This window comes from Danio rerio, chromosome 17, assembly GCF_052040795.2.
Source record: "Danio rerio strain M-AB ecotype USA chromosome 17, GRCz13ab, whole genome shotgun sequence".
NCBI classification, from domain to species: Eukaryota; Metazoa; Chordata; class Actinopteri; order Cypriniformes; family Danionidae; genus Danio; species Danio rerio.
In genome coordinates, this window is record NC_141037.1 from 7,970,001 (window position 1) to 7,996,277 (window position 26,277).

Consider the following 26,277-nt stretch of genomic DNA (forward strand, 5'->3'; position numbering starts at 1 on the left):
CAATGCTTTTTTTGAATATCTACAGAACAAACCACTGTTATACAATGACTTACCTAATTACCCTAACTTGCCTTAACCTAGTTAGACTTTAAATGTCATTTTAAGCTGAATACTAGTATCTTTAAAAATATCTAGTTAAATATTATTTCTGTCATCATGGCAAAGATAAAATAAATCAGTTATTAGAAATGAGTTATTAAAACTATTATGCTGAGAAATTATTACGTTGAAAAAATCTCTCCGTTAAACAGAAATTAGGGAAAAATATATACAGGAGGGCTAATAATTATGACTTCAACTGTATATGTACCATATTTATATTTAAATCTGTAACCATTTACAATAAACATTTGCCTGTCCTCACCAGGGCTCCTGTAGATGTTGAGGACGTCAGAGAAGAAGTGTGGCAACAGCCTCTCCAGCAGCAGCAGCACGTCCTCCAGTTCCTCCAGCACTCCCACCAACAGATAGTGATCCAGAACGTTCTGCTTGGCCGTTTCCAGAGCCCACAAACCTGGCTTTCTGGCTCAACAAGACAACAAAATCAATTCAGATCATCACTCAAGCATCTGGTACAATAGTTCAGAGGTGGAGAGAAATGCTGGAAGTTTTAAAGTCTGCGATAACCAGTTAACAGTTCTGGTACCTGAAAAGTCTGCTGAGACTTTTTCTGCGACCCAATTTGCTTAGTTATACTACATACTAATACTGTTCTTTTTTTATGAAGAAAAAGTACAATGGGGGAAATAAGAATTAAACACGTCACTATTTTTCTCAGAAAATATATTTCTAAAGGTGCTGTTGACTTGAAATTTTCACCAGATGTTGGTAACAACAAAAAAATCCATATATGCAATGAAAACAATCAATCCAATAGAGCATAGAGGAACAGGAAATGCACATCATGGATGTGCAGCCGAAAAATCTGCAGCAGCTGAGTGACGCTATCATGTCAATATGGAGCAAAATCTCTGAGGAATATTTCCAGTACCTTTTTAAATCTCTGCCATGAAGGATTAAGGCAGTTCTGAAGCCAAAAGGGTTTCCAACCTGCTACTAGTAAGGTGTACCTAAAAAAGTGGTCGATGAATGTATTTATATCGACTTCATGATGTTTATGACAGATTTATAACGCATTTTGTTGTCTTGGTAATGTCAAGTTGTCATGAAAGACAAAGACAGGTTGTGATGTATTTGTTTATGTCAAGATGTCATAACAAACAATGTCATCTTTGGATTTAAATTGTCATAACTGAGCTAATGACACTCAATGACAGTTGTTATAGACTTGCATAAAGTCTTTTAACAATCCAATCAGCTCCCATAGAACGAAATCAAGCCCCGTCCTACATTTTTTTCTCATTTTAAGTGGATGTACGTCACATCAGCAGAAAAAAGGACAATCTTAACTTTCATTTCACGGAGACATATACAAAAACATAATGTAATATAGCAGTAACATGAGTGTAGAAGTCACCTGCACTGAGGGTGCTGCCCGCAGAAATATGGGATGATGTAGAAGAGCCGAGGGTTGGTGCATTCTGGGTAGCTTTCCAAGATGCAGGTGTTGATATCCTTCAGTCAAACAAAACAGAGGAAATTTGTAGTTCTTTACATTAGAACAGTGGTGTAAAGTAACTAATTACAAATACTCAAATTACTGTAATTGAGTAGTTTCTCTCGGGAATTGTCATTTATTAAGTCATTTTATAAATGTGTTCTTTTACTTTCCCTTGAGTACATTTATAGTGCTGTATCTGTACTTTTACTTCACTACTTTCCGTCAACCTGCAGTCACTACTTTATTACTTTCTTGTCTATGGGGATTAGCTAAAGTAGAAAAATCAGTCCTGTGATTCCTGTCTAATCAAATCGCACTCAGAAAATAAATCACATGATACTGAACAACATCAACACATGGGCGCTTTATAAATGCAGCAAACCTTTCAGAATCATTAAAAATGTCCAAGAAGATGTTCAAAATATTTACACACATTGACACACAGACTTGTAATAAACTGGATGTCACTGATGAGAAAATAGATGTCGCCTGTAAAAAAAAAAAAAAGGAAGTTGACTGTGTGATGACTGAAATCACCAAACAGCCTTAAACAACTGCTAAATGGAAGGGATGAAAAATGGAAGGAAGAACCGAACGAAGGAAGGACTGAACTAATAAAGGAAGGAAGGACCAAATGAATAAAGGAAGGATTCAAGGAAGGACTGAGCAAACTAAAGAAGGAAAAGAAGGAAGGAAGGATCGAATGCATGAATGAATGAATGAATGAAGGAATAAATGAATGAATGAATGAATGAAGGAATGAATGAATGAACAAAGGACCTAATGAGGGAAAGAACAAAAATTATGAACGAAAGAACGAATGAATGAGCGAGCAAATGAAGGGAGGAATGAAGTAAAGACCAAAGCAACGAACGAAGAAATTCCCAAATGAATAAAGCAAGGACAGAACAAATGACCTAATGAAGAAAGGAACAAAAATATAAATGAACGAACGAAAGAACAAAGGATCAAATGAATGAAGTAAGGATTTAAGGAAGAACTGAACAAACTAAAAACAGAATGAACAAAGGACCTGATGAAGGAAGGAACAAAAATTTGAATGAGTGAACAAATGAAGGGAGGATGGAAGGAAGGAACATACGGATATAGGAAGATCACTAAATGCACTACAGAATGTTACGTTTTCACATCCCTGCACAAACTGCATGTAAATGCAAAACAACTTTTTTACAGAGCAATACTCACTAATCACTACTCTTGAGTACTTTTAAAAGCGATACCTTTTACTCATACATTAAATAATATTTACAGCAGATACTTTTAGTCTACTTGCACTACATTGTTGTGCAAGTAATGGTACTTTTACTTGAGTATGATTATTCAGTACTCTTTCCACCACTGCATATGACTTAAAAAAAAAAACACTGAAAAGTCAGCCAAATATGAAAAAACACAATGAAAGTACAAAGAAAACAAACATTTGTTCATTTCGAAGAATTTATAATAAAGGTTTCATTGTTATACAAGCTGTTTTATAATTGTTTATATGAAAAAATGGCATCATGTGGCTCAGTGGGTAGCATGATCGCCTCACAGCAAGAAGGTCGCTGGTTGGAGCCTCGGCTGGGTCAGTTGGCAATTCTGTGAAGTTTGCATCTTCTGCCGGTGTTGGTGTGGGTTTCCTCCGGGTGCTCCGGTTTCCCCCACAAGTCCAAAGACATGCGCTATAGGTGAATTGAGTATGCTAAATTGTCTGTAGTGTGTGTGTGTGAATTAGAGTGTGGGGGTGTTTCCCAGTACTGGGTTGCAGCTGGAAGGGTAAAATATATGTTGGACAAGTTGGCGTTTTATTCCGCTGTGGCGACCCCTGATTAATAAAGGGACTAAGCTAAAAAGAAAATGAATGAATCATTATATAAAAAAAACGACATACAAAAAAAACAAAAAAACATTTCATTTCTGTCTGTCAAAGAGCCAGCAATAACATTTCACAGTAGTTTAAGTTAGTGCTGTTAGAGCTCTGAGAACAGTTGTGTGTTTGTAGATTAAACCACAAGGGGTCTGAACACAAATGAACATTCATGTCAGTAACCCACGCCTGGAGGCTCTCTGTGCTGTGCAAACAAAACCAGAACAGACTGGAGAAAGATGATGGTGATTTTTTTTTTTTTGCATTGCAAAGAATAAAAAACAAAAGTTTTGTTACAAGCTTTTTTATAAATGTATGTAAAAGTATTAAATAAAATATACCTGTAATATTAACACACATATACACATTTTATGTTACACACACATACAGTTCTCAACACAAATAAGCCCAACCCATTTTGAAAATTATTTTTTTTTTTATCTATTTCTCAGTAAATATAAGTCATATATTTTGGTGAATTTAAACAACACAAATTTATTAAACAGATATATTTATTAAAATAATATTTTAGTCGCAGAACATCTTTAGAAATAAAAAGATTATACATTTAAATTCATGCGAAATATTGGGAAAAAATTACAAACTACGAAAATCAGACTAAATTTTATAATTTTTTTTGTTTCTCTTGAATTTTGCTCTTTTTAAATTTTATATTTAATATTTTTCCCCAAACACGTGAATTTGCTTGTACAAATTTTGGACAGTTCTCATAAGTTGCTTTGTTTGATTAGTTCCAGATTTGGCTTCAGTACTGACTAAATTAATGTATATGCACAAATTTTAAAGCTTCCTATTAAAAATGTTAATTAAAATGAGAGGTTTGTAAGGGGTATGTTGAGCACTGTACAGTAAAAAATACTTTTTTTTTCAAAAATTAAAAGTATATTAAAATGGACTGAATATGATTGAAAAACAAATAGTTTGCACTTTTGCATATACTGTACTTTATATTTACATTTACAGTTAAAATTAATCAACAAATGAAAGTTTTTCTCAAGATTCCGAAGATTTTTTTATTGTGTCTGTCAAAAATCACACACATTTAAATTTTACTATTATATTTTATTTTACAAACGTTTACACTTAAAAAATGTGTGTCTGTTTTCATAAAATAATGTTATTGACAGCAGAATATCTTTCAGATCAAGGGGCTTGAATTATTTTGGTTGCAACTGTATATTTACTAAAATGAACGTTCGAGGTTACAGAAGTAACCCTTCGTTCCCCGAGGAGGGGAACGGAAGTGCCATGAATGGGAGGATTCGGATCAGAAGCCGCTTATCTGGAGAGTATTGAACGGGCCAATGAATGAAATTAATTGGCAGCGTAAGCTTGCGCAGGTGTGCGACATCTGCAATTATCTCAGCATATAAGCACACCTGAAGCCAGCAGACGCCATCCTTTTAAGCTGAAGAGACTTTCAAACAGCTAAGGGACAGTCATTATGGCGACGGAATATGGCACTTCCGTTCCCCTCCTCGGGGAACGAAGGGTTACTTCTGTAACCTCGAACGTTCCCCTTCGGTTGGGGAACTTCAGTGCCATGAATGGGAGAATATGGAAAGCGCCACAATGACTGCACCTTACCAACACCCCCGATGAGGAGATAGTCAAGCAAGCGTGACGCACCCACATCATGGGGGGCGCGGTCCTCCAACGTGTCCCTGGCCCTAATTTATCCTACTTCAACAGAAGTTTTACGGATTTAGATATATTTTTTGGGAAGTCGTGAGCATCTAGATAATTCTAGGAATACGACAGTACGTTGGGAAGCGTGCAATCCCGATAGGGAGGACGCTGCGGAGGCCATCCGTTACCCAAGGGGGGGATAGATGGCAGAATTTACCTATGGACTAGCCCTAAAAAGGGGGAGTACGCATAGCAAAGAGTGGTTAGCGGAGAGGGAAGACACGGGTCCGCCCAGGGGGGGGACTTAACCGTGGCGGAATAAGCATATGGGATCGCCTAGTGGGGATCACGCATAGCAGGCACCTATACCCAAAACGCGGGCTGACCAGCGGGCAGACCTACAACGTAGTGGGCCAGCAAGTGACTCCTCCGCTGAGTCAGTGCTGGGGGCCACGGAGGAATCTGCAGGGCTCACCTGACGGGGAACTTTACTGACAGATAAAAAAGGCGCACGTACCTCCGTGTTAGGGAGAATGGCGCAGCAAGCGTGTTTCAACACCCTACCGAGTTGTCTCCTCAATCACCAAAGGGTTACCTAATACCCTTGAGGAAACCGGCTCCACTCGCAGATTGTAAAACCTTGCAAATGTGTTGGGTGTCGCCCAGCCCGCAGCTCTACAGATGTCTGTTAGAGAGGCGCCGCGTGCACGCGCCCAAGAGGATGCAACGCTCCGAGTGGAGTGTGCACGTACTCCCGGGGGACACGGCTGACCTCGACTCGAATAAGCGAGTGAAATGGCATCCACAATCCAGTGGGATAATCTTTGTTTCGATACGGCACTTCCCTGCTGCCGACCGCCATAACAGACAAAGAGCTGCTCAGATGATCTAAAATTCTGAGAACGGTCCACATAAATGCGCAGAGCGCGAACTGGACAAAGTAAAGAAAGGGCTGGGTCTGCCTCCTCCGGGGGCAGCGCTTGCAGGTTCACTACCTGATCTCTAAAGGGGGTGGTAGGAACCTTGGGCACATAACCGGGGCGGGGTCTCAGGATAACGTGAGAGTAATCCGGCCCGAATTCCAGGCACGAGTCACTGACCGAAAATGCCTCCAGGTCCCCGACCCTCTTGATGGAGGCCAACGCAACCAGCAGAGCTGTCTTCACTTAGAGATACTGATTCGAGTGGCTCAAAGGGATCGGATCGCAGACTCGTGAGAACGAGGGCGAGATCCCAAGAGGGCATGAGAGGGGGGCGAGATGGATTAATTCGCCTAGCACCCCTAAGGAACTGGATGACCAGGTTATGCTTTCCCACGGTGCCGCCAGCTACCGCGCTATGATAAGCGGAGATGGCGGCCACGTAAACCTTGAGAGTGGAGGGCGACAGCCTGCTGTCCAACTTCTCTTGAAGGAAAGAGAGCACAACACTAATCTGGCAATTTCGGGGGTCTTCTCTGCGAGAGACGCACCATTCAGTGAATAGACTCCACTTCAGGGCGTAGGCGCGCCTCGTGGAGGGGGCTCTAGCCTGAGTGATGGTATTAACCACCGCAGTCGGTAGGTTACCTAAGTCTTCCTCGCGTCTAGGGACCACACGTGGAGGTTCCAAAGATCGGGGCGAGGGTGCCAGATGGTGCCCTGTCCCTGAGAGAGTAGGTCCTCTCTCAAAGGGATCCGCCAGGGGAGGGCCGTCGCGAGGAGTGAGAGCTCTGATATCCAGGTCCGGTTGGGCCAAAGGGGCGCAACTAGCAGAACCTGTTCCTCGTCCTCCCTGACCTTGCACAGAAACTGCGCGAGCAGGCTCACTGGGGGAAACGCATACTTGCGCATGCCCCGAGGCCAGCTGTGGGCCAGTGCATCCGTGCCGAGAGAGCCCTCGGTCAGGGAAAAAAACAACTGGCAGTGAGCGTTCTCGGGGGAAGCAAACAGATCGATCTGGGCCTCCCCGAATCGCGCCCATATCAGCTGAACAGACTCGGGGTGGAGTCTCCATTCTCCAGGGCGTAACAGCTGTCGTGAGAGCGCATCGGCTGCACGATTGAGCGTGCCTGGGACGTGAATGGCGCGCAGCGATTTCAGCCGCGGGTGACTCCAGAGGAGCAGACGGCGGGCGAGCTGAGACATGCGGCGAGAGCGCATACCCCCCATGCGGTTGATATACGCCGCCGCCGCCGTACTGTCCGTCCTGACCAGCACGTGTTGCCGCTCCAGCACCGGTAAAAAGCGGTGGAGAGCGAGGAACACTGCCAACAGCTCTAGGCGATTGATATGCCAATGCAGCTGGGCACCCTTCCAGAGGCCCGCAGCCGCATGCCCGCGACACACGGCCCCCCAACCCGTGTTGGAAGCGTCTGTTGAAACAACAACATGGCTGGACGCCTGTCCTAGAGGCACACCGGCCTGTAGGAACGAGGGGTCGTTCCAAGGGCTGAGGGCGCGGCGACACAGCGCAGTAACCGAGACCCGGTGTGTGCCCGCGTGCCATGCGCGTCTGGGGACCCGATCGTGAAGCCAGTGCTGAAGTGGTCTCATATGGAGCAACCCGAGCGGCGTGACGGCGGCTGCGGATGCCATATGCCCCAGGAGCCTCTGAAAGAACTTCAGTGGGACCACTAGTTTGCTGTCGAGCTCCCTCAGACAGTTCAGCAACAGGCGAGCGCGTTCCTCGGAGAGGTGCGCTACCATGGTGATCGAGTCCAGCTCCATCCCGAGAAAAGAAATCCTCTGCACGGGGGCGAGTTTGCTCTTTTCTCGGTTGACCTGAAGCCCCAGTAGGCGGAGATGCCGAAGCACCTTGTCCCTGTGCATAATCAATTGCTCCCGCGAGTGGGCTAAAATCAGCCAGTCGTCGAGATAATTGAGTATGCGAATGCCCGCGAGCCGAAGGGGCGCTAGGGCACCCTCCGCGAGTTTGGTGAAGACCCGCGGAGACAGAGAGAGCCCGAAGGGGAGGACCTTGTACTGCCACGCTCGACCCTCGAACGCAAACCGCAGAAATTGGCGGTGGCGTGGAAGAATGGAGACATGGAAATACGCGTCCTTCAGGTCTATGGCTGCAAACCAATCCCGAGGACGAACGCATTGGAGAATGCGCCTCTGCGTGAGCATTCTGAACGGCAGCTTGTGCAGACAGCGGTTCAAAACGCGCAGATCTAGGATTGGCCGTGACCCACCGCTCTTTTTGGGTACGATGAAGTATGGGCTGTAAAACCCACTCTCCATCTCGGCTGGAGGAACCGGCTCGATTGCACACTTCGCCAGGAGGGCAGCAATCTCCTCTCGCAAGACAGGGGCGGACAGGGGGTTGACCCTGGAGAAATACACGCCCGTAAACTTGGGGGGCCGTTTCGCGAACTGAATCGCGTAACCGAGTCTGATTGTGCGTATGAGCCACCGCGAGGGGCTGGCCCGCGCTAACCAGGCAGGCAGAGCCCTCGCTAATGGAGTCATCGCTACAATCGCTGACGTACCAGCGGTGGGGCAGCGCGGAGTGGGTGTGCTGATCCGGGAAGCACGAGGGTCCCGCGGAAGAGCTGGAGGAGAGCGATTCGCTCTGGCTCCGCACCCTGACTCCGGAGAGGGGGCTGGAGGGCTGAGGAAAGGGAGACCGTCCCCCCAGCGCTCGTGAGCCACTGGCGAAGCACGTAGAGTCTGCGAGCCGGAAGGCAGCACGTCCCGGACTGGCAGAACTCGTGCAGTCACATCCGGGGAAGGGAAAAAGTGCTCTTTTACTGATGTTTTGGTGGCACTGAAAAGTACCGTTGTTATCGGGGCCCCGCCCTCCAGCGGGGAAAGAGCAAGTTTCCTCTTCTCCGGATGGCCTGTCTCAGGGACGCTTCGCGGTCCGTTTACCGGACTTAACGGCGCCCTGGGCAGGAGGGGCTGCCTGCTTTCGAGGTGAACGCCGCGCCCGCTTGGCCGGAGGCGCAGGCGGGGGCGGGGCAGCACTCGTTGGCGGGCGCCCTCGGCGAGGAACAGCGGAGGTGGATGGCTCGGCGGGCGGAGCGGGCTTACGGCCACGCCGATAGATGACATTGCCCATCGCATCCGACTGCTCTTTCACCGCCTTGAATTCCTGGGTGAATTCACCGACGGTGTCGCCGAACAGGCCAGCCTGGGATATGGGCGAGTCAAGAAAGCGAACTTTGTCAACGTCGCGCATATCGGCCAGGTTTAGCCAGAGGTGGCGTTCCTGAACCACAAGTGTGGACATCGTCCTCCCCAGCGCACACGCGGCGGACTTAGTAGTCCGAAGAGCATAGTCGGTCGCGGTGCGCAGCTCATGTAATAAGCTTGGGTTGGACCCGCCCTCGTGCAGCTCGGCCAGCGCCTGCGCTTGGTAGCGCTGGTAGGTGGCCATCGCGTGCAAAGCAGAAGCAGCCTGGCCCGCAGCCTTATAAGCTCTGGCTCCGAGGGAGGCAGACAACCTACAGGCTTTGGACGGGAGGCGGGGCAAACCCCGCCACGTAGAGGCGCCGCGCGGACAAAGATTGACCGCGATAGCGCGCTCCACTGACGGGATCGCCTCATACCCCCTGGCAGCTCCGCCGTCAAGGGCGGTGAGGGCGGAGGCACTCGCAGCACGGGCAGAGAAAGGTGCCCTCCAGGACTGCGTGAGCCTACTGTGCACTTCCGGGAAGAAGGGGACGAGAGGCTTCGAAGGCTTCGCCTTCTGGTCCTCTACGTAGCACCCATCTAGTCGGTCCGGCCGCGGAGCTGGGGGATAAACCATCTCCAACCCCACGGCCGAAGCAGCCCGGGAAAGCACGGCTAACATGTCCGCTTCAGGATCCGATTTGACAGCGCTCACCTGCCCGGAGGGGGCGAGCGGGTCCGGATCTTCGTCGGACAGTGAAAGCCCACCCTCCGATGCCGCGGAGGACATCTGATCTCCGGTGTCAGCGAGTGTGAGAGCTACCATCTGGTTAGACGGATCACTCTCACCACCCGAAGCTTGGATGGAGCGCCGTGAGGAGCGAGAGGTCCGCGAGCCCGTGGGCGGCGGATTAGCTCCCGCTGAAACCCTCAGATCTGCCCGAGCGCCCGCTGCTTTTTTAGAGCAGGAGGCAACTGGGGTGGCTCGCTCTCTTGCGAAAGTTAGCCGCGATCTTAGCTGTGCAACGGTCATGGCATCGCAATGACGACATGAACCGCCCGCGAGCACCGCATTAACATGCTGGACCCCCAAACATGCAATGCAGTGATCGTGTCCATCATCCGGTGACAGGAAACCCCCGCATCCAGAAACGCACAGTCGGAGCGCCATCCTGAAAAGGACGTGCTGCACGACTGTGTTGCTCTTTTAGGAAAGTTGCAACTATACGCACCGCTCTGGAGGACCGGACCCAAAGAACCGCAGGCAAGGGAGTAACCCAGCTCGACCGTCTGCCACCGCGAAGACCCACTCTGGACCGGGAGACACACTCGTTCGCTCTGAAGTGCTGATCAGCAAGAGGAACCCTCATCGACTCACTCAGAAAGGATCTGAAGCGAAAAGGATGGCGTCTGCTGGCTTCAGGTGTGCTTATATGCTGAGATAATTGCAGATGTCGCACACCTGCGCAAGCTTACGCTGCCAATTAATTTCATTCATTGGCCCGTTCAATACTCTCCAGATAAGCGGCTTCTGATCCGAATCCTCCCATTCATGGCACTGAAGTTCCCCAACCGAAGGGGAACTGTAGATTTCAAAGTCATTTTAACAATAGTTCACATACAAATGATAACATTTAAAAAATGCAGCACTGTACTGAAAAGATAAACATTCATTCATTTATTTTATTTTGGCTTAGTCCCTTTATTAATCCGGGGTCGCTACAGGGGAATGAACCGCCAACTTATCCAGCAGGTTTTTTACGCAGCGGATGCCCTTCCAGCCACAACCAATCCCTGGGAAACATCCACACACACACTCATACACTACGAACAATTTAGCCTAATTCACCTGTACCGCATATCTTTGGACTGTGGGGGAAACCAGAGCACCTGGAGGAAATCCACACGGACGCAGGGAGAACATGTTAACTCCACAGAAAAACGCCAACTGACCCAGCCAAGGCTTGAACCAGCGACCTTCTTGCTGTGAGACGACAGCGCTACCTACTGCGCCACTGCATCGCCGCAAAGATAAACAAAAAACATTAGATAAAAGGTGATTGAAAATGGTGGTAAACTGTGTCAAATAGATGTCAAAGCATCAATAATTTAGATTCTAACGTAAAGATGCACATACTGAACAAATGACAGTGAGTATTTAAACAGAAGTCATGCATATTCCCGTGCACTCTATAAAATGACTTAAGAATGCAAAACAAACTGTGAAAGTCTGTGTTGTTTGTGTTCAGTGACGTCACATTATATACACTACCGTTAATAAACGTCAGGAAAACCAGCAGCACAGTCAGTCTGAGGCTAAATATAGACTGAGTAAAGAGTGTTAATGGTTGAGTGCTGAAAGAGGCATTCATGTGTACAGACTTCACTCACAGCAGCTCTGATTCAAGGTTCATTCACTCAATTCTTTTTCTTTCACAAAAAACCTTGCTTTAAAACATATTATTTTTCATTATTACACACTGAAAAAAAATATTCAAAGATGATTCCTTGGATTTACTCATTTTTTTTTACGTTAAGTGGTTGTAAACAATTTATTTGGGCTGAATTTAAACAAAAACTAAGTTGAACATTATTAAACTTAATTTGTTTGTTTAAATTCATCAAAAATAAATTGTTTGCAACAGTTCTGCATGCAACACTTTTTTTCAGTGCACTGCTGTCTGGAATAAGTGGTTCTGAAGTTATTCCCAGATAACAACTACTGAAACTAATAGCACGGGCTCATCCTCATCCACGTACTTCAAATCATCTTGATATTTAGTAAATTATTATTATTATTATTTCCTTTATTTAGCCAGGAGATCACATTGAGACTACTGCCTCTTCTTCCAGTGAGACCTGGTCAAGATGGCGGGCAGCACATTAAGTTTCAAATAAAAAACACAAAAACAATACCAAAAAGTTACAAAATCACCGTTCATAAAAACATCAGAACATAAAAAAACAATTACAAGTATCCTTTAAGATGTTGTACAAAAGATTAAAAGTTTAAAAGTACTCAGAGTCGGAAGAGTGTCAAGATTAAGCTGATTTTGCAGGTCATTCCAAGCCCTGGGAGCATAAAAGGAAAAAGCACGTTTGCCAAGTTCTGACAAAACCCTTGGGACTGTTAGACGAATACATGAACCAGATCTAGTGTGCTGGTTATTTATGTGAAATGTTAACAGATTAAAAAGATAGGTTGGTAATTTACCTAAGAAAGCCTTTAAAATAAATAAATACATATGTAATTTTCTCCTTTGATATAAAGATAACCAGTCTAATGAATCATACAAAATACAATGATGGGTCCGTGAGTCTGCACCTGTGACGAAGCGTATGGCTGAATGATAAACAGAGTCTAGTTTTCTTAGTAGAGTAGCAGCAGCGTGCATATAAAGATGATTATTGTTATGTATTTGTGTTATTTGTGCTCTGTTGCTCTGTGTTTTTTCCTCTCTCTACACTGAAAAAAGTGTTGCATGCAGAATTGTTGCAAACAATTTATTTTATTTATCAGGCTTTATTCTGTGAGAACAATCGGCTGGATGTACATTATCCCCTACATATTTCATAAATTTCTTACTAGGTATCTCTCGTCTTCTTTCATCCCAGGCGTTCGGACCACATGATTCTCTTCTCCTCTCCAGTCTCCGAAGCGCCGGAAGAAATAATTAGACAGGAATCTGCTGATGGGATCTCTGATGATGTTAATGTGCACAGGCTCATCTGTTTTGAACCTATCAATATGAGAGGAATCATATTAGAAAATGAACTGCAATACTTGGGATCCGAAGGTCATAGGTTCGAGTCCGGGTACCGGGAATTTTGGTGGAGCGAGTGAATATCCACCTCAATACCACCACTGAGGTCATTCCCTTGAGCAAGGCACCAAACTCCCAACCGCAGCCCAAGTGTGTGTTCATGGGTGTACCCCGCTTTGGATAAAAGCATCTGCTAAATGCATTAATTTAAATGTAATATTAATGTAAATGAAAGCTCCTTGTGTTGCTTTTAAGTGAACTAGGGCTTTGTATAGTAAATACTGCATGTGAAAATAAGACATTTAATAACATGTTTTTACTCCAAATTCACTTCATAACTTCATTCGAGAGTCCTTCTGTGAGACGATTCAGTAGTCGTATGTTTATTAGTCACACTAAATCAACTAAAGTCGTTATATCCTCTGTTTAGAATGCAATGCTATAGGCACTTCCTGGGTTTCTTGTTTGTGACATATTAGAGTTTCTGACTGAGAGCGCCCTCTAGTGTTTGGAGGAGATTTACTACTTATTACACAACCCTGTTTCCCTGACTCAAACAATGACTGTAAAAAATATGGACGACGCGACAGCCCTTTTTCCCATTGAACACCTTGAGGGCAAAACGCCTGCTTGACGGGCACAAACTGTCGCAAAAGACTGCTGAAATTGGAGCCAGACATGCGCAGAAGGACTGTCTGATGGAGCCAGAGGAGGAGCCGCGAAAATGAGCAGAGTCGAGCTTCCAATCAAACGCTTTATGTAAAATCAACTACGCCCCCCGAACTTCTCAGCATGCGTTTGCTGTCATATCAACACAAATGGATGTAATAACGTTAACAAATATGAGGGTTTTATATATTCAATCGCGCCAGCTCCAGGCCGCAGCGCATAACTTACTCGCGGCATCGCAGGCTGATTCCGGCTCGCATGCGGCAGCGCCTGCTCGCTCGGCCGCCGCATCTGGCTCGATTGACTCGGGCTGGAATTGGGTAGTGAGTCCAGGCATCCGGAGTAGGTCCAGCAGAGGTAACATTAGTCAGTCTGAGCTCTAAGAGATAAGTCTCCGGCAGGCGAGAATCTAGCCGGAACTGTGTTTTGCTATCTGGGTGGCTAGGCGTGTATCAGCAAACTAATAAAGCCCTGAACTTAGCGAATAAACAGTGTTCCACCAGGATCATGTATGTCAGAAACTATAGTTTACTGCTGAACTCATTTTGTCATGGTAAAATAACACAGAAATCGAATAATAACATTTCAGTCTACTTCAGTCTCCTGCCGAAGTTCAGACGCCGCGCTTTGAGAAACTGTCAATCACAGCTGTCAATCACGATGACACGCCCAGCATTAAATTACTGCTAAAAACAAACTGTTTACAAAAATGAAGATCTGCACCTATTTCAGCACAATAACCAGAGCCTTAATCGACCAGAACTATCTTTCGGGACATTTTATTGCAAGTGTAATATTTTTTTTTATTTGGGCTCAAGTCTCCTTCATTAACACGGAGGAGGCGGGCTTTATGACTTGTACTGCAGCCAGCCCCCAGGGGGCGATCTAACGGCCGAAACCTTCACTCAAACGCAGGCTTGCGGCACACTTGGACTCAAATCAGTGTCATCTGTACATTGATTAAGTATTAATTATTATTAAGTACTTATCGAAATGCACATCACCCTGTTTGGGTTTAATTTACAGTAATAGACAGTAAAACAGCACCATATATAAATAAAAGCATCCACTTACCTGCTAAAATTTAGAAAATGCACATGCCGGGTGTAAAGAAATGGTTGAGGAGTTGTGCTGATGTTTTGGATCAGATTTTCCTACATAAAAATCAAAAGAGGACATTTAAAAGTGTGTTAGATTAATGCAGGGGTCGGCAACCCGCGGCTCTAGAGCCGCATGCGGCTCTTTAGCGCTGCCCTAGTGGCTCCCTGGAACTTTTTCAAAAAATGTTTGAAAATGGAAAACGATGGGGGAGGTAAATATATTTTTTGTTTTAATATGGTTTCTATAGGAGGACAAACAATATTAACGTTTTCCAATGCTGTAAAAGTGTGTAGAATATTTAATTTCAACATTTCTGTCAACGAAGATTTGCGTCATAGCCTGCGACACACGTTTCTATCAGCAGGGCGGGATGCCAGGCAGGTAGCTGTTGTAAACAAACCGGTGGCTGTGTGATGCGCCATGGAGCGCAAGCTGTCTTTGCCAAAGATGTACAGCGGGGCACGCTTTCTCATTTTCCCTCCTTGAGAGAATTCAAAGAAGCCCATCCCGATCACTTACTCAACGGTGATTATTTACAAGGTGCGATCGTTGATATGCAAACTGCATTCGGGAGCAGATTTTGCGAATTGCGAAAGGAAAAAACGATACTGTCTTTCCTTGACACACACCCCTGGAGATTGACCCTTCCTTGTTGAGCACATTCCCAGGAATGACTCGAGCTGATCTTGAAATGGAAATGGCAGGCTGCGTTTTATTGCACTGTTTGTTGCCCAGATAAGGGGCACGTTGTGCACGTTCATTTTGATGTTGTTTTTTTGAATCCTCAAAATAAAAAAAAAACATTAAAAAAATCTGATTTCTTTATTGCATTTCTTTAATTTCATCAAAGCAAAACATAATGCAATAATATTGTAATGAAGTTAAACTTGAACATTTAACATAATTCATTAATATACTGTAATTAAGTTAAACTTGAGACGGCATCGTACAACAGAGTAGTCACGTGGCGCGTCATTCTCTACAGGATGCACTGCAGGGAAATGAACATTTAATCATGAAGGCTCAGTATGTATTTGTAGCTAACAAAGTCATTTTTATAGTAGGCTAATATAGCTAATATAAATACATACAGCATGTGTTGCCATCATTATAAGGCTTATATAAGGCTTTGAATTTTTTGCGGCTCCAGACATATTTGTTTTTGTTTTTTTTGGTCCAATATGGCTCTTTCAACATTTTGGGTTGCCGACCCCTGGATTAATGAAATTGAAATTATGTGTGAAATTATTATTGAATTGTGATGCACATTAAATAAAGTAAAGACTGAATTTGTTTCCAGAGAGGTAAAATCTCTGTTCATTAGTCAAGAAGTTATGGTTACCTGATTTTGCACCTGTAAATGTGTGATTTCTTTGTAAACTTCTGCTTATTAAACACCACAAGTGACTACAATATTTATTCCCAGCCAACATTTTGTGGTTCGTTGAACATTTGGGGACTTTTTTTAACCCAGTCTCATAAGAATTATGTGCCTAGGGATGCATTTTTTAAGAACCAAGAGATATGTACCCTGGGCTACGTTTTCTTGCAGTTTTTGCTTTCACAAATCTACTAACGGTATTAATAAAAATCATAAATACGTTACTGAGGCACTTTTTCTCATATATGCCATTTTTCGTAAATCCACCAGTTTCCAATCTGTACATTTCTGCGTATCTCAATGTCCTTCTTGTATGCAATCTTTATAGAAGCAAACTAGAAAACAAAAGACCCTGATCTCCTGATCTCAGGAGGAAACGCAACTATTTTACGTTTTGTCAGTTTAGTGGCTAATTTGTACGAGTTTAGTCGTATGCGAATGCATGATTTTCAAAAGGAGGCGTGGCACCCAACTCAACCCCACCCCTAAACCCAACCATCATTGGGAGATAAGCAAATAGTACTAAATTGTACGAATGAGATTGTACGATTTCATACAAATTAGCCACTAAATCACAAAGTTACGAATTGCCATTAGATAGCGTTGTTCTACCACAACATCACAAAGCTGTTCTTAGGTTTTGTTTTACCTGGATTCTGGAACCATCATACACCAAATTCGAACTCCTGTCCACTCCACGTCTTAAGTCTGACACAGTTCGTGGTGAGCTACTCTAAACCAGTCTGCCACAAAAGCCATATGGAGGTAAGAAATGCCCCATGGCGTTCATTTTACACACAAAATGCAGCCATATATAACCACAAGCACACATTTCTCGGTTTTTAAAAGTGAACCCCTGGACACATTTTCCCACCGAGCCCGTGTTGGAATTTTTGGCCCTCAGAATGTTTGTTTTTGGCCAGGACTATTAATTTTGGTTTGCAGAATGTTATACTAACATTAATAGCAGCTAATTATAAGTTAATTCTACTGTTACATTTAGGTTATTGTAACATTATTCTAACTTTGCTTTAACTATACTGTAACGTTCCCCTAACGTCTTTACTTAGATTAAAAATAAGGTAAAGAAAGTGGTTTCTAAATTAAATAAGTAGGCTGTTTACCTTCATCATGAGCACTGGATTGTGTTTGATTACCTGTTCGCGTTTGGTGAGTCTGGTCTTGTTGTGAATATCAGAGGAGACGAGGGTGAACTGATGTCTGTCCGCCAACATGCGCAACAACAAAACTATAGTGCGACTTCCACACTTGCCAACCCGATTATACACAACCTGACTCGGGAACGGCAAAACCTGCAACAGAAATACTTAAATTGGTAATTCAACAAGTGTCCAGAACAAATGCACATTACAGCGGAATTACAATTAACAATTGGGTGAACAGGGGTGACACGGTGGCTCAGTAGTTAGAACTGTCGCCTTACAGCAAGAAGGTCGCTGGTTTGAGTCCCGGCTGGGTCAGTTGGCATTTCTGTGTGGAGTTTGCAAATTCTCTCCGAGTTGGTGTGGGTTTTCTCAGGGTGCTCCGGTTTCCCCCACAGTCCAAAGACATGTGGTATAGATGTACAGTGGTCCCTCGTTTATGAGTTACGTTCTAAAAATAACCTGCAATAGGCAAATCCGCGAAGTAGTCAGCTTTATGTTTTGCAACTATTATAGATGTTTTAAGGCTGTAAAACCCCTCACTAAACACTTTATACAATTTTCTCAGACAGGCATTAACATTTTCACACTTTTCTCTCTTGTTTAAACACTCTCAAAGTTCAATCTTACAAAGAAAAATAAGTCGAGTAGTATAGAATGAAACCTGTAGTTAGATGTAAACATTCATCGTTGTCAGCAAAATGTTTATAAAGCTCTTTAGCTTTTGTGCGGATAATGTTTGCATCCAGAGTAATGTTCTTTTTCCTGCAGTCACTGATCCACAAAGCTAAACCAGACTCCATCCTAAGGGGGTCGCACACTGGATGTGCCGCTCACATGACAGTTGGAATTACACACATCGGATGCACACATTTACATGTTATTTAAAATTAAATTATTCAGATTGCTTTTTGTGGCGCAGCAGAAATATGAACAGTGTCCTGAGTCATAGCTGGGCACCTCAGACAGCCACCAACTGATGGAAACCTATGTTTGCTTGGCGCTGCGTGGCATACGGTGTGCAACACCCTTTTAAACGATGGTCTTGCTGCGGACAATTACAACCCTTTTTACATCCTTTTTGAAACACACCGCTAGTGTTTGATGAGACATGGAGGAGATTGACTGACAGTGGTCTACAACCAATCAGGACACAGAACAATGTCAAATTGCACAAAAATTTTTTTGCAAAACTGTGAGACCGCGAAAGGTGAACCGTGTTATAGCAAGAGACTCCTGTATACAGCTGTGTAAAACATATGCTGGATAAGTTGGCGGTTTATTCTGCTGTGGTAACCCCTGATGAATAAAGGAGGTAAGCAGAAAGAAAATGAATAAATTAATTGAGTGTAAGGATGGATTAAAACAAATCTTACCCTGGGTGCTAGAGATCCATAGCCATCAGCGAACCTCCCTAAAAAATTAAAATAACTAATAATTAACAGGGCATAAACATGCATTTTAAGTAAAAATTACATATATAAATAATCCTCACAGTTCCAGTGGCTTCCTTTGTGACATCGGTCCAAATGCCATTACTTCATTAGCACTGATAATCCAGCCTGATCTCACGAGGAAACGTAAGTATTTTACGTTTTGTCAGTTTAGTGGCAAATTCGTACGAGTTCAGTCGTACGAAATTGTTCGATTTTAAAAAGGAGGCGTGGCACCCAACCCCACCCCTAACCCCAACAGTCATTGGGTGATGAGCAAATCGTACTAAATTGTACGAATTAGATCGTACAAATTCATATAAGTTAGCCACTATATCAAAAAGTTACGAATTGCCATGAGATTGCGTTGGATAATCTGACATTTATTCAAATTTAAAGGGGAACTATTATGCAGAAATCCCTTTTATAAGAGGCTTAAACACAGTCTGTGGTACAAATGTATTAATTAGATTTTTTATAATCACACTTGATAAAAACAGCCTGCAGAAACACTTGACATTCTCCCTTTGTACATGTCATTGAGGGGAAAAGTCCCGGCCATTAGTAACCATCTCTCCCTTATTGGCATAGGACGTTAGTCTTGCTTTTAAATCTTCCACTATGCTGACACACAGGCATTTGTAACTCTGCCTCTTTTTAAAAGAGCACAATCTCATTTGAATTTAAAGTGACAGCCACTAAAGTCACAATCACTTTTGTACCTCAGAGAGCAGCACAAAATAAAAAGAAACGGAGGTCCTTCATGACACATTTATTCTTAGCTTTAAGGCTTTGATACTGAAATGTATGACTGACATCTTTTAAATGAGTATTTCGCTTAATGTTCTCCCTCCCTTCTCTCAGTTGTCAGTTTTGCTGATCGTTGTCAACGTTTGGATGAAGAAAGCAAAGCCTCGTATCATCAGTTTACATGGACTCCTGTGGAATTCACTGCTGGGTGTCATGAGCCAAGAACAACAGCAGTTTAATGGGCTCATAGTGGAGAGAGGAAACTTTAACAGCCTGCGCTTTATGACCCTTGACTGATGCCACTGATCTGAAAACAGAACTACAGTAATACACTTTGGAAACACTTCAGAACCTCAATTAGAGACATTATGAAGCTTTTGTTCACATTCATATGAGAGCAACTGATCTATTTAAATTTAATAAGTAAAATTTCTATGCTTTGAATCAAATGTACAGTGGCCAAGAGAGCTTAAAGTGCTGAAAAAAAAAAAAACACATGCAAAACCAGCAAATTAAGAAAATATCCTCATTCGTTTGACAAATCCTCACAACGCAAACACATAACAAAAAAAAATTCTTCATTTTCTCACAACGCAAAAATTTTACGAAAATGTGCTGCATTTTTTCACAACACAACGGAAATGTGACCCTCAATTGTGACAGACCCAGCTATTTAAGTTACGGTTATTAAGGCTAATAAATAAAATAAAGACACAGAAATAGGGATATTAAAATAAACAAGCAAATAACTCACCTATAAAAGATCCACTACAACTTCACTGCGCAATAAGTGGTGTCCGTCACGTTTTAGGGTCCCCTATAAACATTTCTGTTGTGTTGCATTCTTTGTTACGTGTGTTGTGTAAAAATGCAGAACGATACAGGCTGGTCTCCTCTTTTTCTACTACCTCTCTTTCCTTTATTAAACAACAGTGGGCGTCAGACCTTAATCCATTTGGAACCAATCAGGTTTACAATAAATGGCTATACTAGGGCTTTTACTGAAACATGGGACCCATTAAGAATTTTCTTTTCTGAGCCTGTCAGCATCTCTACAAACAGTCAATCTAAATCTTAGGGCCATTCAATTGCAAAATTAGGTACTTTATAAATACCTGAAGGTTCATTTTTTGTATTATTGGGTTATCAAAGTATTTGTGTATTCTGTAGGGATGTTTTATTTTTTAATTATTTTATTTTTATTTTGTTATTTATTTATTTTATTTATTTATTTGCTTTTATTTATTTATTCATTTATTATTATCTTTAATATTATTCTTATTTTTTTTCTTATTTTTTTCTGTTAGATAAATGTAATTTCAACTTGTTTAGAGGGTAGGAATAATATTTGTTTAAATTTCTCTGTAAAATTACTTTGTTATATCTGTAAAAGTTTAATAAACAACTTTTTAAAAATGCAGCAGGTTTTATTCATTTGTTTTCGCTGTGAGAAAATGAAGCATGTTTTTTTATAAATGTGTTTTCATTGTGAGGATTTACAGCACGTGTGCTGTCAAACGGATGAAGATCTTTTCTCAGTTTGATGGAGTTTTTTGTAATTTGCATCTTTTGTAAATGTGTTTTCTTATATTGCAGCACGTTAAGCTCTTGGCCACCGTACAAAAGTCCAATATAGCAGTTCTATATAACTGATTTTGCTCTTGAAACAATTAAAGTTTTTCAAAAGTGTATATAATTGCATATATTTTATATTCATAAAACATTTATATAAATGTATTAAATACATACACAGCAGATTATAAGGCTTTATACATGGTTTTACAGCAAAATACTAAACAAAACAAAACATGGTTATTGTAACAACAAATTCGCAAAACAACTGTATTTTTAGTAAAACGATGGTTAATGCAAAATAAATAAATTTATTTACAGTTGAAAATTATTCGCCCTTATGTGAATTTTCTTTTTCAAATATTTCCCAAATGATGTTTAACAGAGCAAGGAATTTTTCACAGTATTTCCTATAATATTTTTTTCTTCTGGAAAAAGACTTATTTGTTTCATTTCGGCTAGAATAAATGCAGTTTTTAATTAAAAAGAATAAATAAATAAATAAAACATTTTAAGGTCAATATTATTAGCCCCCTTAAGCAATATTTGTTTTGGATAATCTACAGAACAAACCATGGTCATTATACAATAACTTGCCTAATTATCCTAACTTGCCTTATTAGTTAAGCTTTAAATGTCACTTTAAGCTGAATACTAGTATCTTAAAAAATATCAAGTCAAATATTACTACTGTCATCATAGCAAAAATAAAATAAATCAGTTGTTAGAGATGAGTTAATAAAACTATGTTTAGAAATGTGTTGAAAACAATTATCTTCATTAAACAGAAATAGGCGCAAAAAACATCAAACTTCAACTGTAAGTATTTTAACTTTAACTTGCACTATAATAAAACTACATGATCATCGTTAGAGTTCCATTCTGAGACATAAGTTTGCGGTCTTACCGATATAATAACCCACATCCAGCAGGATTTTCGGACTTCCTCCGTTGAGCTGGTATGAAACAGAGCCGAGGCAAAATAAGAGCAGCGCGGACAGGCAGCAGCTGAGATCCCTGCGCGAGACCCGGAGCAGAACCACCGCCAGCCGGTTCACCCTGCCGCTCCGCACGCGCACAAACCCGCCATAGCGCTTATGAGCAGCAGCAGTCCGAAAAGTCATCATTATATTCTCATGAAGGGGACCCAGAGAGATGCTTCCTTCACATCTGCATACATTACAGATGTTCTACTGGTCTCGCATAAGCGGAACAGCGCCGTCCGTGTCTATATAATGACTCTATACTTTGAGGAGTGTTTAACATGCAGGTGAGGTGAAGGAAGGGTTCCCTCCTTAGGGTCTGTCCCTCCAGGGTTTTCAGAGATATTTTGTTGTTGTTGATATGAAGTCTTCATATAAAAAAATATTTTGTGACGGCTTTTTAAAAATGTGTGGCATATTTGCTTCAATGTGTTGCTGTAATAATACAAATCTTGTAAATTATTTATCTTTTGTTTGATCTCGCCAAATTCTGGAGGGTTTGTTAGGGATTTCTCTTTCTTTTTTCTACATAATAATTTATATATACAATAATATGGCTAAAGCAAGTAACTAAAAAATAACTAACAAATAAAATTAAGATACTTGCTAAATAAAAAGTGTGTTTGAGCCCAAGCAGCAGGCAACCTAAAGTGTTATGTCATCACATTCCAGCTGTTTTAGCAGTACAAAACAGTCTGTTTTTATGACAGTTGGTTAACATTGCAATATAGTATTTGTTATTTTATTATTTTTTATGCTGTTCCTTTAGTTATACTTACAACCATACATATACATGCCATGTCCCAGCAGAACACATCTACCATCTTTAAAATGGTAAATAATTTAAATCAAATTGCACACTGTCTGATTACAAAGGCATGTTTTATGTACATTGTAAAAGGAAAAAAAAGTAATTTTACGGTTTATTTGCAGCAGCTGGAATGCTGAAAAAAAAGTATAATAACGGCCATTAAATTACAGAAATTTACTGTAAAATAACGGCCATAAGATTACAGAAATTTACTGTAAAATAACGGCCATAAGATTACAGAAATTTACAGTAAAATAACGGCCATAAAATTACAAAAATTTACAGTAAAATAATGGCCATAAAAATACAGAAATTTACTGTAAAATAACGGCCATAAGATTAAAGAAATTTACAGTAAAATAACGGCCATAAAATTACAGAAATTTACAGTAAAATAACGGCCATTAAATTACAGAAATTTACAGTAAAATAACGGCCATAAAATTACAGAAATTTACAGTAAAATAACGGCCATAAAATTACAGAAATTTACTGTAAAGTAACAGCCATAAAATTACAGAAATTTACTGTAAAATAACGGCCATAAGATTAAAGAAATTTACAGTAAAATGACGGTCATAAAATTACAGAAATTTACAGTAAAATAACGGCCATTAAATGACAGACATTTACAGTAAAATAACGGCCATTAAATTACAGAAATTTACAGTAAAATAACGGCCATAAAATGACAGAAATTTACATTAAAATAACGGCCATTAAATTACAGAAATTTACAGTAAAATAACGGCCATAAAATGACAGAAATTTACAGTAAAATAACGGCCATTAAATTACAGAAATTTACTGTAAAATAACGGCCATAAAATTACAGAAATTTACAGTAAAATAACGGCCATTAAATTACAGAAATTTACAGTAAAATAACGGCCATAAAATGACAGAAATTTACAGTAAAATAACGGCCATTAAATTACAGAAATTTACAGTAAAATAACGGCCATAAAATTACAGAAATTTACTGTAAAATAACGGCCATAAGATTAAAGAAATTTACAGTAAAATAACGGCCATAAAATTACAGAAATTTACATTAAAATAACGGCCATTAAATGACAGACATTTACAGTAAAATAACGGCCATAAAATTACAGAAATTTACTGTAAAATAACGGCCATAAGATTGAAGAAATTTACAGTAAAATAACGGCCATAAAATTACAGAAATTTACAGTAAAATAACGGCCATTAAATGACAGACATTTACAGTAAAATAACGGCCATTAAATTACAGAAATTTACAGTAAAATAACGGCCATAAAATGACAGAAATTTACAGTAAAATAACGGCCATTAAATTACAGAAATTTACTGTAAAATAACGGCCATAAAATTACAGAAATTTACAGTAAAATAACGGCCATTAAATTACAGAAATTTACAGTAAAATAACGGCCATAAAATTACAGAAATTTACAGTAAAATAACGGCCATTAAATGACAGACATTTACTGTAAAATAACAGCCATTAAATTACAGAAATTTACTGTAAAGTAACAGCCATTAAATTACAGAAATTTCCTTAAATTACTGGTAAATTTCTGTTATTTTACAGTAAATTTCTGTAATTTAACGTCCAGCTGCTGAAAAAAAACGTAAAGTTACGGATTTTTTGAGTGTACGCAAGTTGTCACTGGGGTGGTTTCAAAAGGTACTAATTTGTACCTAAAAGGTCCATATAATTCCTCAAGGGTACATATAGTACCAAAGTACAAAAGGGTTCCTCTTAAAATTTGTAGGGACTAATATATAAGTTTGAGCTACCAATATGGACCCTCTGTCACGCTGGGAGAGAAGGAAGACAGAGATGGTTATCTTTTCACAGGTTTTATTAAAAACAGTCACTATTCACAAAGGGAATTCAAAGGGTTCATATGTGTCAATATTGTTATCGATCTCACTTCAAGTTTGCTTGTAGGAGACACAGCAGGTGAGTATACAGACACACAGTACATCTAGTAGATGGCTGATCTTCTGGTAAACACTACACAAGTGTCAGCCTTCCTCTATTGGTGAGAAGGATCAGTCAGCATGCAATGGTCATCTGTTGATAGGTATACAAGCACACAGTTCATCAGAGTGATAGCAGATCTTCTAGTAAACATCAGATAAGAATAATCACTTCCCTTGATCAGGATGAAGGACTTGAAGACTCATAAGGAACTTTCATGGAAGAAGAGAAGACGAAGGAACGAAGATGAAGACAACCATCCAACTTCAATAGCGGCCAACGACTAAGAGGAGAAGGTGACTTTATATAGTGTCCTAGTTGATGGGGAACAGGTGCAAACCATTAGAAGGCAGGAGAGAGAGTTCACGGGATTGGATGGAGGTGGTTTGTGAAGGTGATCGCTGATTGGGTAAAGCTGCGGTCACATTTGAGTTTGAGCATGCAATATTCTGTCATGCAGCGCTGCGAAAAGAGGCGGGATTAAACAAGCTTTTTAGACATTTTTTTTAGACATTTGTTCTCACACAGTCAAGAGATGCGAATTCGCAGGTCTGAGTTCACCAAGCTTGAACTGTGCACCGCAGCAACCTGCGAAACTTGACGCATGACCCCGCGTTTCCGGTCTGACGCATTCACGTGCTTATGAATGAAGGTCTATGGGAGGAAAAGCCCAGTGTGACTGCAGCTTAAGCAGGAACAAGCCGGGGATGTGACACCTTCAAGTACAAATGTGTACCTTTTAAAAAGGTACCACCCCAGTGACAGCTTGCGTACCTTAAGCACAGCTACAACCAGCTATGCTGGTTTAAGGTATTGTTTCAGCAGGGAGAAAATCCGTTTTTCATAAAATACCTAATAAATGCAAATATATCCTTCTCTTATGGAGTTTTGACTTATACAAATAACAAAAAATTCCAAGACAAGAAAAATATTTATTTCCACCATTTAAACTTTTAGATATAAGGAGGATTCATGATTAAAAATATTAGAATATAATGGAGTAAAAATATTGTCTTCTTTTTTAGAATTAATAAGTTAAATTATTTTTCTAAAAACAAGCAAAATAATCTTACCTCATTGGCCGAATATTTTGCTTGTTTTTGCTTAATTTTCACATACTATTTCTGAAAACAAGACACTATTTTTACTCCATTTTACTCCAATATCTTTGGTCCAGTTGTGGTGACACAAAAGCATGAGCAATCTTCACCATATCTACGCTGGAAATTTTTTTAATGACAGCAATGACTAAAAAAGCCAAATGTTTTACACTGTCATTCCAGCCTAGATATCCACCATATCATTACCACCCACCACTGCCAGTCATGTTCTCATGTTCATAAACTCCCTCTCATGGTCCCCTGTTTTGGAATTTGGTTTGTGTTTTTACGACAAAATAAGATGAATAGCACATAGCATAAAATATACTGTACATAAGAGCAATATCACACGAGTAGCAGTGTGATAGGGGTGTATATCGGCACTGTTGGGAGCCTTAGT

At 41.2% G+C, this 26,277-nt stretch overlaps 2 protein-coding genes and 1 long non-coding RNA gene across 3 annotated transcripts in view; 2 read left to right on the plus strand and 1 right to left on the minus strand.

Annotated features, from left to right (window-relative positions):
- Nucleotides 1–1,662, plus strand: part of ddo (D-aspartate oxidase) — a 20,950-nt gene extending 19,288 nt beyond the window's left edge. The window contains exon 6 of the mRNA XM_087289320.1: nucleotides 368–1,662. Within this exon, the coding sequence (XP_087145446.1) occupies nucleotides 368–378 (11 nt within the window). The 3' untranslated portion in view covers nucleotides 379–1,662. The remainder of the gene's footprint in view (nucleotides 1–367) is intronic.
- LOC100331876 (uronyl 2-sulfotransferase) overlaps nucleotides 1–22,370 on the minus strand; it is a 23,164-nt gene extending 794 nt beyond the window's left edge. The window contains exons 1-7 of the mRNA XM_087290082.1: nucleotides 21,919–22,370; nucleotides 18,633–18,670; nucleotides 17,251–17,406; nucleotides 14,686–14,765; nucleotides 12,765–12,918; nucleotides 1,478–1,575; nucleotides 365–522 (exon numbers count right to left, since the gene is read on the minus strand). Coding sequence (XP_087146208.1) covers nucleotides 365–522; nucleotides 1,478–1,575; nucleotides 12,765–12,918; nucleotides 14,686–14,765; nucleotides 17,251–17,406; nucleotides 18,633–18,670; nucleotides 21,919–22,138 — 904 coding nt within the window. The 5' untranslated portion in view covers nucleotides 22,139–22,370. The remainder of the gene's footprint in view (nucleotides 1–364; nucleotides 523–1,477; nucleotides 1,576–12,764; nucleotides 12,919–14,685; nucleotides 14,766–17,250; nucleotides 17,407–18,632; nucleotides 18,671–21,918) is intronic.
- Nucleotides 22,371–22,524: 154 nt separating this feature from the next.
- On the plus strand, nucleotides 22,525–26,138 carry LOC147839905 (uncharacterized). Its single transcript, XR_015513031.1, has 3 exons — nucleotides 22,525–23,369; nucleotides 23,686–24,209; nucleotides 24,246–26,138. It is a non-coding gene; the product is annotated as an uncharacterized LOC147839905 (long non-coding RNA).
- Nucleotides 26,139–26,277: the final 139 nt, after the last annotated feature.